Source organism: Leptonychotes weddellii, chromosome 6 (assembly GCF_054177405.1).
Source record: "Leptonychotes weddellii isolate Sample4059 chromosome 6, ASM5417740v2, whole genome shotgun sequence".
Taxonomy (NCBI): domain Eukaryota; kingdom Metazoa; phylum Chordata; class Mammalia; order Carnivora; family Phocidae; genus Leptonychotes; species Leptonychotes weddellii.
The window spans coordinates 124,748,524-124,763,727 of record NC_138374.1 but is presented as its reverse complement, the minus strand read 5'-3'; the positions used below and the strand labels follow the sequence as shown (position 1 = coordinate 124,763,727).

Here is a 15,204-nt window from a genome sequence, read left to right as displayed (position 1 = left end):
TTATACTGCACAGTAAAAACAATCAGAATTCGTTTTCAGTTTTAAATATATGAACCATTCTCTTATTCAAGAGCAGATTGTATAGTTTATGTGATTAAGTTATATAAATAGGAAAACAATTAGAAAGGATTCCTTACCAATTTGTGAAATGTAACTCTTTTCTTCTTTTAATTTCAGATATTCAGTACTTCTTAGATACTGACCTGTCACCATATACTTCCTATTCCTATTACATCGAGACGGCCAGTGTGCATGGTTCAACAAAGAGTGCGTCTGTCATTTATAAGACGAAACCAGGGGTCCCAGAAGGAAACTTGAGCTTAAATTATATCCTTCCTATTAGCTCAGACTCCGTGACACTTGCCTGGACTGCACCTTCAAATCATTCTGGGCCTATAGAAAAATATATTTTGTCTTGTGCTCCTTCAAGTGGCAATCAGCCATGTGTTCCTTATGAAGGTCATGAAACCTCTGCTACCATCTGGAATCTGGTTCCATTCACCAAGTACCATTTTTCTGTACAGGCGTGTACTAGTGGGGGCTGTTTACACAGCTCACCCCTTACGGTGATCACAGCCCAGGCACCTCCCCGAAGGCTGGGTCCACCTGAGGTGCAGCAGATCGGTTCCACAGAACTTCATGTAGAATGGTCTCCCCCAATGGAACCAAATGGTAAGAATTCAGGGCTTAGATTTCCCTTTCTTGAGCAAAACAGGAATGAGAATCTAGGCATTTGGAATTGTGCAATAAGAATCTGGCAACTGTATGCATTTTTGTAACTGTACGATATAATAATTGAGAATTTCTAAAGATATCAGATACTATTTGTACTGGTTAGTAGAACAAGTATATTTCTTTAATCTAATAACAAATTCCATTCATTTAAATTGCCCCTTAAAAGGCTAATATTATCTTTGCTCTTAATGACATCTGTCACAACAAAAATGATGTTTCTAATTTGAAACTCACTTATGAAATGCATTATATTTGACTGTGTCACAAGTTAGGGCACCCATAAGCAGTAAATTTTCTCTTTTAAGCAAGGAAAGGATATAAAATAATACAAAAAATATGTATATAGGCTAGCTGACTCCATTAAGTTAATTTTTTGTCTTCATACAATTGAACCCTTGGTTATACAGGCCAGACACAAATTCATAGATTTTTAGTAATTAATATCATGTACGTACGATGGTAAAACCTTTTCTCTTAGACTTTTAAAGTTATTTAAGAAGACTAGGTAGAAATCAAGTTTAATATTCTAGTATTTATATAAACAGGGCTTGTGTTAAACAGATAATAAAATACCCATATTTGAAAGTATATAAATTGGAGGTGCAATGATCAAATCTGCCCCCCCAAATGCAATTCTTAGTACAAATTATGATCATTCATTCTGAAAGGGATTGAATTTACCTGTAATAAGTTAAAGCTATTTTGTGTTTATGCATTCCCTTTTGATTTGTTTTTCCCATGAATATGATTTTCAGCAGTATTTCATACATTCATCTGTCCATCAGTTTGTTGTGTTTTATAAGTCCCATCATCTAGATTACTGAAGAAATGGTCAGGTAATCTAGTCAGAAGAATAATGCAAAGCTGGTACTTTTCAACCGGCCTAACCCCGCCCCACCCCCAAAACTGTCTGTCTGTCTGATGAGTCCTCCTGGTTCACTTTTCTAGGAATAATTATAAGATATGAACTGTACATGAGAAGAATGAAATCTGATGGAGAAACCACATCAGCAGAAAGTCGAGTTTTTCAGAGCAGTGGCTGGCTCAGTCCTCACCCACTTGCAGAATCAGCTAACGAAAATGCATTAAAACCTCCTCAAACAGCCACAACCATCACGGCCTTGGAACCATACACCACGTATGAGTTTCGAGTCTTAGCTGTGAACATGGCTGGCAGTGTGTCTTCTGCCTGGACTTCAGAAAGAACGGGAGAATCAGGTGAAGAAAAATGCTTTGAACTCTACTTTGAAGATTCCCAAATGAAAATACTGCCCCAAGTGAAAGTCAGCAGAACTAAAGTCCCTTTTGAAAAGCAATTATAAATTTATATAGGCCAAGGAAAAATTTAACGTATCAGTTGGTTATGTAAATATCTCAAGGTCACAAAGCACTTGCAATAAGTTTTAGGGGGGAAAAAATGCTTGAGTTATTACTTCAAGGGGGAAAAATAACTTAACTATAGTTACAGTCTTTGGGGAATGTTTGCCAATAATAGTAATTGGTTTCCATTCCTGAAGTGGGTTGGCCGTATGTCCTATCTTGCTCCAAATTCAGCACAGTTTATGTTCAATGAAAGAGATAACTACCAATTTCACAAATCTCATTTTGTTTTTATTTCTCTCTCCAAAGCAAATAGTGTAGGTACTAGATGATACTTAATGATAGAATCCTGGATATCAATATCTGTAATTCACAAGTGTGCTTATAAGCAGTTGGCAATATGGTAAGGAAGGAGAGTAAAATTTTTAATTTTCTTAAGATATCTTCACTACAGCAAGTGAGATATTTTTAACCCCCCCTCACTCTTTACATTCAAAACACCTCAAATATCATGAGCCTTTAACCAAAAAAAGACACTTTTTGTTCTGCTTTGAATCTATGGATATTCAAAGAAACCTAAGTCCTGATTTAAATTGGATCTGTTAGGACTGTGGGAGGATAAGGGTAGCTTTAGGTTGAATTCCAAGGGAATCATTTCATGAATAAAATGTGCATTGTGCTTGAGCATCTCTTAATGACTACCAGCCGTCTTGGACAAATAATAGTGCCATGACAGCACAAGTGATGAGCCATGGCATTCTGGAAGGGGAAAATCAAGGTCAGAAATAAAAGTAATGGGTGAAACTGCAATACTGGACCCTCATAATCTTATGGGTCACTGGCTGCTGAACGTGTGATGAGGTCCTTTGATAATACACCTTTGGTTAGCACATTTAAAATCCATATTAAGATCTCAAGGATGGCAGGGGGAGAATGTATGCATGTATGTACTCTGAACATTTCAATCAAGATTTATTGAAAACTTTAAACATTTCTTTGGGGTTATTTAGAACATTTTAGATTTACCTCTTCCTGAGGAGTAATATTCTCCAAGCTCTATCAGTGTGGCTCAGTGAAATACATCTGTACATCAGAAATCCAATATGTCACTATGCATTGTTCTGGACTTTGCGGACTAAGATTCCGTTTTGATGACTTCTCCTTTCAAATGCTTCATAAGACCTGTGGTTTCCAACCCCAAATAATCTACTAGTTATCTTGGTGAACATAAGCAAATTCTTAAATGATGTTTCTTTTGTAAATGGAAAATATCTTTGCTGGGAATATAAGGGTGGAGAACATCCTTGCAGAGAACAACAACAACAACAACAACAACAACAAAAGGCAAGTAGCTTTTCTAAGCACCAGTATATCCTTTGATGTTTAGAAATTGGATTATGTAAGGAACAGGGTTATGTGAGAAACTAGAATAGGTGTATGAATTCCATCTGGAAACCTGGAGGTACAGCATTCATTGTCTGCTTGTGTTATCATCATTGACAGTGCCTGCATTCATGACCCCTCCTTCCGTCTTCCCGCTCTCACCGCACTCCCTCAATGTGTCCTGGGAGAAGCCAGCAGAGAATGTAACAAGAGGAGAAGTTGTGGGGTATAAGATCAATATGGTTTCTGAACAGTCACCTCAGCAATCTCTTCCGGCTGCGTTGTCACAGGTATTAATATTTTAGAATTGAATTGTCTTCTTTTTGGCATTTTCTGATTTTGCAGAACTCTATGACCAAATTCTCCCTTATATATTCCTTACGTGTGGTGTTTGTTTCTTAATATAAAACCATACATACGAGGCACTGTATATTTCTATCACTTATTTTTCTAACAAAAACATGTATTAAAACAAAATAGGTATGATTTTGTTTAATAAAATATGCTTTCTACACTTAACATCTATCCTTAAATATCTTGTAAGGAGCTGACTTTCAGTAGCTGTGCACTGTCATGTTATTTGGGCATACAGTAATGTATTCAACCAACCCACAGTCAGTTGGTATTTATATTGTGTTAATTCTTTTGGAAATATAAGTAACGTCTTCTATGGACATTTTGCCTATTTCTGTTTCCTAAGAGAAGAGAGTTCTGAGGAATGGTTTTATCACAGCTTATAGCAAAGGTTAACATGGTCAAGGTTTGGGATATACAGTGACATATTGCCTTCTAGTAATGAGAATAATAATCATAGCTAACTTATAAAGGCTTTATTGTGTACATGGGCTAAGTCATTTGATATGTATATAATAATCCTGGAAGGGGAGAGACTCTTGTTTCCCTCTAATTTATGGTGTGGTCAATGTACTCCATTAGCCTATTTTACCAGCATGAGGGTGGCCAATGACAGAAGTGGCTGATGTTAACTGGACAAGTCACTCTGTGTACTTGGCTGTTTAGCACCTCTTTTGAGGAAGACGCTCTTTGGTGGGCATTAGCACGATATAAAGAGATCCTCACACATAAGCATCTCTCCCAGGGGCCTATCCACATTCTTCTTTCCCACACTTCCTGGTTCCTGATCTTCCAGGCTTTTTTTTTTTCCATGCCCATGACCAATACATTCAGGTCACTGCCATATAGTTCAGATGTGTTCTGCCTTTGGACTCTTCCTTTTCCACACAAAATGGATGGCCAGGTGCACTGCCTGAAGTTCTGCCCATTGAGCAGATTTCTTCTTACTGCTGGTTTTTAGGGCCATTCTTGAATGGGGTTATAGAGCATCCATCACCCATTTTTGACTTGCAACCATGTACTAAGACCGCCCATCTGTGAACCCAACCACATTTTTCTACTCTGTCAGCTCTTGAGGAACGTCCAAGAAGTCATAGGTATGAGCTGAGATTGAGCCATCAGTGTACAAATGGTAGATGACATGGGGGTCCAGACAACCTGCTTGCACAGCATATTATTCCTGGCTCTGCTTATGCCTGTTACCAGATATCCCCTTCCATTTTACGATGAATTTCTGTTGGACCAACTTGGCCTTAAGACATAGCCTGTCTGACAGAACTCAGCTCATGAGGGGTAGCTCTGGCTACATGACCATTTGATGTTGATAGTCAGATTCTCTGCTTTGACCAAAGCCCACTAGCATGCTAGGGACTGTCTAGCAGATGGTGTTTAATTTCCATTGTGTGATATGACCTTGCTCCACATCCCGTGAGTGTACCTTGTGACTCTCTTACTGAGGGCTTGCCATAAATGTCTCACATACCACAGGATCTGATAGGCTTTATGTCCCAAGTTGCTTGGCTGCTTGCAACACAGCCTTGACCTGCTGAAGAATCCTCTCCAGCCCTAGGGCACACTCAGAGCTGGCAGTACTCCATAGTATTCAGTAACTTGGTCAGAATAGTATTCCCAGATGTGGAGTATACTCTCTTCAGAATGTAAGAAGGCCTGCCAGACATTCTGTTTCTTTCCTCCTAGTGGTAAGGGCAAGATGCAATAATTTGACCTTTACTTTGGAAGGGATGTCCTAGCATGTCTTAGGCTACTGGACCCCTAAAAATTTTACTGATGTGGCAGACCCTTAATTTTAAAAAACTTGATCTCTCATTCTTTGGAGCATATAATACCAAGACCTCTGTATATCTGCCATGTCTTGCTTCTCTGATTCATTTAATAGGATGTTATTAATTTGGAGAACCAATACTGCCAAGGCAGTTTTCACAGTTTGCCTTGAATTGATGACCTTCAGATCTTGTCTTTCTTCAATGCATTAATAGCACCCAGCAAGAGCTGCTTGATTCCACAGTCCTAATAATTACTACATTCCCCAAAGTAGTCCATATAATTTCCAGTTCCACCAAACCAGTGAACTTCCTTCTACTGGTAAATCATCCAGTTCACCACCAATGAGTTTAAGAATTGCACCACTAGTGTATGCTAGGGGCCATCAGTACTCCACCCACTACCTGTGATGAGGTTCTCTTTGGCAGCCAGCTGGTTGGTGATCCAACTCCAAAATATCATTTTAGAGTCTCCTTCCTAGGGCACTCCTGCTGTCACTTAGGTCAGGTTCTCTGGGAAACAGATGCTGTGGAGAGGGTTGAGTACATGTTTATTGGGGAGTGCTCTCAGAAACAACACACGGAAAGTAGTAAGAGTTGCAGGGTTGAGCAGAATAAGAAGCTGAGTTGTGATGCAGTAACGAAAGGGTCTAAGCTGATCCTGTGGGTAGTTCTGGAGCTGAAATGACCCTATCAGGTTGTCCTAAAGAAGTCAAGGAGCCAGACCTTTGTACCCCATTGTATTAGTTTCCTGGGACTGCAGTAACAAATTAACCATAAACTAAGTGATGTAAAACAACAGAAATTTATTTTTTTAATGGAGGGCCAGAGTCTGAAATCAAAGTGTTGGCAGGGCCATTTTCCCTCTGAAGGCTGTCCAGGAGATTCCTTCCTTGCCTCTTTCAGCTTCCGGTAGCTCCTTGCGTTCCTTGGTTTGTGGCAGCATAACTCCAGTCTCTGCCTGTCTTCACATGGCCTTCTTCTCTGTGTTGCTGTCTCTTTGTATTTGTGTATCCCTCTCCTTTCTTCTATAAATATATCCCTTGTACTTAAGACCCAGCTTAAATCCATGATGGTTTAATTAATTATATCTGCAAAGACCCAGTTTCCAAATAAGATCACTTTCTGAGGTACTAGGCAAACAAGGATTTTTGAGAGACCGTCTTCAACCCATTCCCAATAGGATTGCCAATATTTCTGAGCCTTTTCAGTAGACAGAGCATGTTTACAACACAAAGCTAGAAGAAGAACCAATAAATAATTTATGATTCCTTGTTTTACTTTTTCATTAGTCTGGAAATAAGTGCTGACTAATCTGCCTCTGTCTCAGGTGATAAACACAGAGGTAACCTTACACATATCTTGTAACTGAAATGATTTAGTCTACCAATCCAGTGTATCATAAAATTTAAGGTAAATTTACAGCTGTAACTGCTTTGTTTGGTCCTTAATGTTATACCGTATTTATCATTGTTGTTTTGTTGTTTTTGCTATGCTTTTGCTTTGTAAACTATTCTTTCTCCGTAAAACATAGCTTCAAAGCAACTATTACTTGCAGTATGGTATTCTAGTCTAAGAAACAAAAATAAGAAAAAAACATAGTTCCTAAAAATATAGCCTTAGAAGTCAACTTGTTTGTTCATATTCCACTTCTGCCAATTGCTAGCCATCCACACATATATGCACTTCAGGTTTTACTCATCTGTAAAATAGGAAAACAATTTCTGCTTATCTACATGAGTTTTGTGGAGTTTCAAGTGCTTGACAAATATTAGGTCCTACTAGTGATTATTATTAATGGGATAGGACTACATTAAACTTTTAAAAAGATAATTTTATCAATCAGTGGAGCAGGAAAATATTTCTTTTTTATTAGTGACAAAAATTATGTATATGCATCTTTTTTGTTGAGAAGTCTTTCTTTGTGGCTGAGTTGAAATAAGGATATAGATATGCTACTTTATTCTCTTACGCTTTCTCTCCCTACAAATATCTATCTACCTAATCAGGTATTCAAGAAAGTGAAATCAAGAGTGGCAAAGTCAAAATCTTCCCCTTCTCAATAATTAAATTTGTATCCACACTGGCCTGAGTGTGTCTTGTTATAAGCTTGGTAAAAAAGTAGCCAAAATTTCTAGGGAAAGCCTACTGTAAATAATTGTTACAGAAACATTGACTAAGAATGTGGCAAGGAAATATATAGAAGTGGTGATATTATCAGCGTAGGATTTCAAGCTTCTACAGAATTCTCTCCACTTCCTTAAAGATTTATCCCAAAGAAAATTTTCAATTAAATTGGTCCTTTAAGTCTTATAAAATGACTATATATATGGTAAAGACAAAGTTTATCTGCGTGATTATTTTATGTGCCCCAAGCTTTAAGGTAAATGTCTTTTTAAAATCATGTAATTTATGGGCGCCTGGGTGGCTCAGATGGTTAAGCGTCTGCCTTCGGCTCAGGTCATGATCCCGGGGTCCTGGGATCGAGTCCCACATCAGGCTCCTGACTCAGCGGGGAGTCTGCTTCTTCCTCTCCCTTTGCCTCTCCCACTGCTCATGCTCTCTCTCTCTCTCTGTATCTCTGTGTCTCAAATGAATAAATAAAATCTTTAAAAAAAAAATAAAAAAAATAAAATCATGTAATTTATAACAACTATCTGTAGAGAAGTAAAAGTCCATCAAAATTAGTATTAATCTACATTTTCTATTTCTTGTTATATTTCATCTTGTATTCTTGCTCCACAGAATAGTTTGCTCAAAAAATAATGCAACATCCTAAATGAAATAGGAAATACTTCATTTTTAAATTTTTTAAAAAAAATTTGAGTATAGTTCATACAATATTAAATTAGTTTCAGGTGTACAACATAGTGATTCAACTTCTGTATGTGTTATGCTATGTTCACCATAAATGTAGCTCCCATCTGTCACCACACAATGCTGTTACAGTAACATTAATCATATTCCCTATGCTGTGCCTTTTTATTCCCATGACTTATTGATTCCATAACTGGGAAGCCTGTGTTTCCCACTGTCCTTCACCTATTTTGTCCATCCTCTCCACACCTTCCCTCTGGCAACCGTCGGTTTGTTCTCCATATTTGCAGGTCTGATTTTGCTTTTTGTTTGTTTGTTTATTCATGTGTTTTGTTTTTTAGATTCCATATATGAGTGAAATCCTATGGTATTTGTCTTTATCAGTTTGTCTTTATTTAGCATAAGATCCTCTAGGTCCATCCATGTTGTCATAAATGGCATGATCTCAACCCTTTTTATGACTGCATAATATTCCACTGTATATTTTTACCACATTTTCCTTAAAATAAGAAACACTTTATTATATTTTATCTGGAGAACAATTCCATTTTCTAAAAGTCTACATTAATCCTACCAGGATTGTTATAAGTGGGATAAATTGTATAGCAATATCCAGTAAATTTTACTCATTTCAATGTTTTACTTTTCTTAGAAAATCTTAAATCACATTGCACAGAGCAGAAAATTTTATATCCTCAATCCCTCAATAAAAACTTTAGAATTAGAAACATAAAGGATTTATAATCTGGTGTTTGATGTTTTTCTGATTTCTAAATGTAATTGTGAGGAAATAGTACCAAAGTTTTAAATTATTCCTAGATTTTTAGAATCTTTGAAATTACTTTATTTCTGAAAATTGTTTTATATATGATATTGTTTATATTCTATTCACACTGCTTTCTAGAACTACTCATTTAGTTCATGAAATTTTAAAGTCAATACCCAGGCAAATATTCCAAATGAATTTTATCTTACTTCTACAGTGAAAATATCTAGACAATTACTTCAAATGTTACTAACCTTTACAGTTACCTGCATTTATATTTATGGAAGATTATTTGATATGAATGTATACCAACATCCCTTAGAAAAAAAGTTTTATACTAATGCTTGGTGTCATATTCTTTGTTTTAATGACTTTTTTTTCTGAATATAATTTCCAGTGCTTTTTGTATCTATAAACTAAGTAAACTTATGTGGTTGCTTTTGATCATTTCTAGTTGTAATGATGGGACCAATGCTCAGTGATAGTCGTTTAATTATTTGTTTATGGACTATGGAGTTCCTCTCAGTCTCCTTTGCTCAAATCTGCTATTTTCATTTGAAATTGTGTGATAAAGACAATATTTCAAAAAATGTAACTGTTTGATCTAATCTGCATATGCTTATTTGTATAAGAAAGATAATTGAGAATTGACCTCATGTGGATGCACAGTAATGTGTTTACTTGTTTTCCTTTTTCTCTTGTGGCTTTTTTTTTTTTCTTTCAAGAAAATGATGGAATTGATTTAACATAGTGACATTTTTCTGTACTGGCTCCATCAAATAACGTGTGGGCATTACTACGTGGGGTTAGTTCTGGCCAAGCCCCATGGTTTTATTTGGACTTTTTCATGATAACAATGACAATGTCACCATCCTTTATCTCTACCATTGGTGACAATAACCATAACACCATGCTGCTTTATGAGGCAATAACTTGGTTTCCTCATTTATCCACTCAGGAACTGGATTATTACCTCATAAAACAGTGTGATTGTACAATTATCAATTAAATCCTAGCTTGTTGAGACTCTTCAAAAAAATCCCTTTCCTAATAGTGGTTGGCAATAATTCCTCTGTCTGAATTCATAGAACATGATTGGATTCATGGATTCTTGACTGCCAAGGTTATATTTCTCACACTGTTTATCTATTATCTGATTTTTTTTTTTTTTGCCTTGAAGGTGTTGTACACTGCTAAATCCCAAGAACTATCTTACATTGTAAAAGAACTAAAACCTTATAGGATATACAACTTTACTATTTCTCTCTGCAACTCAATTGGTTGTGTAACCAGTGCGTCAGGAACAGGACAGACATTAGCAGCAGGTAAGCAAGTTTTAATGGACACAAAAAATATATTGTGTCTTTATAAACAAACACCTATAAAGTTCAATACCTTCTCTAGTTTGGACTTAATACTTGTCTTTTCTGGTTTCTCCTGCTCCCCCATCACTAACTCTGATTGCTACCTATATTGACATTTTTAAACAAACAAAAAATAAGTAAATGAGCTGAGGTTTAAGAGGTCCATGGGAGCCCTGAGTTGCACCTGTGCCATAATAAGAAATATAATTAGATGCAGAGCAACTCCAGGGCTCAACAACCACCCTAAGTCCTAGTGATGTTCTGACAGTTGGAAGTGCCCAGGTGGCTTCTTATGAGGCTCAGGATGCTTCTTCCTGACCCTTTTTGTGGGCTTTGGATCTATTCATGCCTGCCCTGTGGGGTTAAAGGTAGACATCCGGGAATTACTGGGTTGCCCTGGTGTTATATTTTGCCTTTATTGGCTGGGCAGTAGTGTAATTATTAATAATTTTGTTATTAATAAGAAGCTCCTAAGTCTGTGAAATTCAAATAAAAGACTGGTGATCAAGTAAGATCTTAGTAGGAAATGGTTTGTATAAATTTTTGGCTTGCTTTACTTAGAGCAAAATAGATTCATACAAACTTGATTACATGTATCACTAACACCTACATAACTCAGTTACTCTGCAGTTAGTATATTTTCAAATCAGTTTTCTGTCTGCAATCAAGCAAGGCTTGGTCCTCCTTAAGAAAATGTCCAGATGTGAGAAGGTTAAGAGACTCCTAGATGAATGACAGATATTATGCAAACATATTTAGCTATAAAAATATTCCCTGTGCCTTTTCCCTAACTGTATTCAGGTCCAGTTCTATTGTTTTGTTTTACCTTGCTTTAGTTCTGGAAAAACTTGTTTGGCTCAAATGACTTTATCCAAGTAATTTTGTTTCTTCAAATTTTCCATCCATGAGAACGACTCCCCAGTGCTAAGGAACTATGTTTTATTACCTCTACAACTGAACCCTTTGTGTTTTTATATATTTATATGTATTTCATATGTATGCATACATTTATGGCATACTAGATTGTATAAAATACCACTCTCCTATAACACTGTTTATTTATTTATTTTTGTATATTAGATTATTAGAGGGTTACTGAATATGGATAATAGAGGCAGGCTCCCTGTGTCCTTCTGGAAAAATGATATAGTTTGGGGCTAGAGAACAAAGAAGAGGAATCTGTCTTGCAGGCTGGAGAAAAGTAAAAATAGAAACAACACAAGTTGAAAACTGGCCTGAGTTATAGTAGAGAATAGAGGGATCCCAATCATGTGAGTGAGCGGAACTGAAATCATGACTTCCCAGGGTTGTAAAACACTTAAAAGTCATCTAGTGTGGGGCGCCTGGGTGGCTCAGTTGGTTGAGCGTGGGACTCTTGATCTCAGCTTGGGTTGTGATCTTGGGGTCATGGGATCGAGCCCTGGGTTGAGCTCCGCTCACAGTGCAGTCTGCTTGTCCCTCTCCCTCTGTTCTTCCCTCCACTCTCTCTTTCTCTCTCAAGTATATAAATAATAAAATCTTCAAAACAAAAGTCATCTAGTGCAACTTTCTAGACAATAATAGCATATTCTATGTTTTCTAGACAATAATAGCATATTCTATGTAACATTCTCCCCAAGTGTTTATCCAACTCATGTTTGATGCCTTTAGCGGTAGGGGAGCTCCCAATTCTCAGGCAAATCCAAGTTTAGAGACCTCTTTCAAATGGTAATTTCTTACATTGATCCAGAATATCTCTCTGCGGCTTCTATTCAACAGTCTCCTTCTACTCCCTTGGGGGCTGTCCTTAGTCTAATTCCTCTTCCTCATGACATCACTTCCAATAACATTTTCAATAGCAAGCCTTCCCTCAAGTCTCTCTCCCACGCTGCATCCCACAGCACCTCCCATCTGTATCTCACATGCCACAGTTTCTACTGCTAGTTCAGGTACTCTCTTATAGATGAAATTCAGTCTGTCTTTTCATGGAAACAAACTAATGAGATTAGATGGACCCTGGGGATGGGAAGAGAAAAGCAGGACAAATGTCTGTGAAACAGATCCTTCCTGGTCAACACACCAGTGATAACAAGTGTGTTAACAACATCCACCTTGGTTGTAGTAATTGGTTTCTGGGGCATGGAAGAAGTCACAGCTGAGTGCTCTGTGCAGCTCCCATTTTAGCTACTGGTGAGGATACTGAAGACCACTCCTGTCCACTGGAAAAGTAGTGAAATGAAACTAATCTAAGTCCTCTGAATTCTGCCTCTTTATCCTTGAAAGATAGAACTTGGAAACTTCTCATATTCTCTGAAAGCCATGAGATGCACAAATTAATCGACTTTTAAAAATAAGAACTTATTCATGTGTTTAGGGGAAGATGCCAGGGTTTAAATTTGGGGCTCTGCCATCTACTAGCTGTATGACCTTAAGTAAACTACGGGACTTCTCTGGCTCAATTTTCCAATTTAAAACTAAGGATAACCTATTTTACAGGGTTCATGAGGAATAAGAAAGTTAAGCAGTGCCCAGCACAGAGTAAATCCTCAGTAGAAATTGTTATTTTTATCATGATTATTCTCACTCTGTCACAATGTAAATGTTATAAAATTTCTAATATTATCAAAATCTAAAAGGTTATTTTACAACTTTGCTTCCATAACACTATTATAACACAAATGAAATAGTGCAGAGTCCCGAAACTAAGGAGTATATTACAAAAATAAACTGTAGGAGTGCTAAAGTCTAAAAGCATTATTTTTCAGTTCTGTAAGGACATGCCATTCAGAATTATGACAAGCATTTCAAAATTTTGCTCAAAAACTACAGATTTCAAATTTGTTGTTTGCAGCATACAGTTAATAATGTGCCATAATCATATGTTACTGTATTTTGTTGTGAATGCTCAATTCCGTAAGCATCTAATAAGGGCTTATCTATTTAGGGCACTATGGGGGATTCAAAGATAATTCAAAGACACCTTAATGGTGCCTGCATGAAGATGCTGACATACAACAGGTAGGGTTAACACCTGGAGGCATTGGATAAAGGACAAAAGAAAGCTATGGGAACATAGAATATGGGATATTTGATTTGGGAGATGAAATGGCATTTGAGGTGGACTCTAAAGGCTTGGTTAGGATTTGGGTAGGTATTTACTGGACACATGCCATCCTGGTCGCTATTTTAGAGACTAGCACTGTTCCAGGAACCGATGGGATGAAAACTGGGGTTTATGAAGATTTCTCTGGCAGTAGCATGTAGAATTGACTAGAAGAGAGTGTGCAAATAGAGTCTGGTAGACTTTTCTAAGAGGCAGTGAGGGAGTAAATCAGATGAATAGAAGTAAAGATTGAAGGAAGGGAATGCAGGTGGACTAAGGAAGAGAAATCCACAGGTTAAGAAGAAGGAAGAATTGAAGATGACAGTAAATATTGCAGACCATGGTGATGCCGTTAAAGATAATGAGAAAGATGAAGAAAGAGCACATGGGAGAAATAAACCCATGAGTTTAAATTTGCTTTGTTAGAGACACATCCATGACGATTATAAGGAGCCTGCAGCAGAAAATGCAAATCTGGGGCTTAACAATGATATGGACTTTGTAATTATTGCATATAGATAAAGCTAAAACTGTGGATGGTAATGAATTAGTGAAAGCAGAGAAAATACAAATTAGAAGTTCAGATCTTAGTGAATGCTCATATTTTGGGAGAAAGAGAAAGGAGAAGTAAAGTAGAGAAATGGTCAGAATTTGAGGGAGCAGTGTTAGAAAAGTTAAGGGAAGAGAATTCTAGAAGGATCTAGAATTCTGTAGTATCATGTGCTCTAGGCAAAGCAAGAAGAATGTGATCTACAAGGAAGGTGGCGCTGGTGGCCCTTTGGGGAGAAATCTATTTAGTGTGGTTGAAGCAGAAGCTGGAATGTGAAGGACTGAGCAGTTGCAGGAGAAGATGTAATGGTAAATTTAAAATGTCCTAAATGTGTACATTTAAATGTGTAAATTTAAAATTGTTTTTTGTTCTTTGCCGAAATTTTCCTTCTACCTAATTTCCCTTAAAAGGAATACATTAACTTTTTTATTGTTATGTTGATCACCATACATTACACCATTAGTTTTTGATGGAGTGTTCCATGATTCATTGTTTGAGTATAACACCCAGTGCTCCTTGCAGAATGTGCCCTCCTCAATACCCATCACCGGGCTAACCCATCCCCTCAACCCCCTCCCCTCTAGAACCCTCAGTTTGTTTCTTAGAGGAGTCCATAGTCTTTTGTTTCTGTGTAAAATGCTTTCATTTCTGAAGGAAAAGTTATTTTAATGTTCTCCTGGGAAAATGTTTATTTCTTAATCCTGTAATACATTTGGTCAGAACTCTGATTCTTCTTTTGCCAAGCAGAGAATAAAGTCACCTACATGACAAAAGTATGGAAAAATAATTTTTGCTTACCATTTGATTTATTTTAAAAGACATCGTTTTAAATGTCTTTTTAAAGATCAGTAAAAATGAACTTACTTGTTTTTGTTGGAATATAAGGAAAAGCCCAGCAATTACAGATCCAGTATCTTTCTTACCAGGCTTATGTTCAGTAAATGGAAGTTTTCTTCTAAGATTTTAAGATTAAACATCTGAATATAACTCCTAGATACTAAGTCATAGAAATAAACAATGAGAAGATCAATCCCTTTGGGGAGTCAACAGGT

General features: G+C 36.9%; 1 protein-coding gene across 1 annotated transcript in view; it reads left to right on the top strand.

The window, feature by feature from the left end:
* The window catches only part of USH2A (usherin), a 602,856-nt gene that overhangs the window by 128,483 nt on the left and 459,169 nt on the right, over nucleotides 1-15,204 (top strand). Inside the window, exons 9-12 of the mRNA XM_081823209.1 lie at nucleotides 178-672; nucleotides 1,684-1,953; nucleotides 3,559-3,728; nucleotides 10,337-10,481. Coding sequence (XP_081679335.1) covers nucleotides 178-672; nucleotides 1,684-1,953; nucleotides 3,559-3,728; nucleotides 10,337-10,481 — 1,080 coding nt within the window. The remainder of the gene's footprint in view (nucleotides 1-177; nucleotides 673-1,683; nucleotides 1,954-3,558; nucleotides 3,729-10,336; nucleotides 10,482-15,204) is intronic.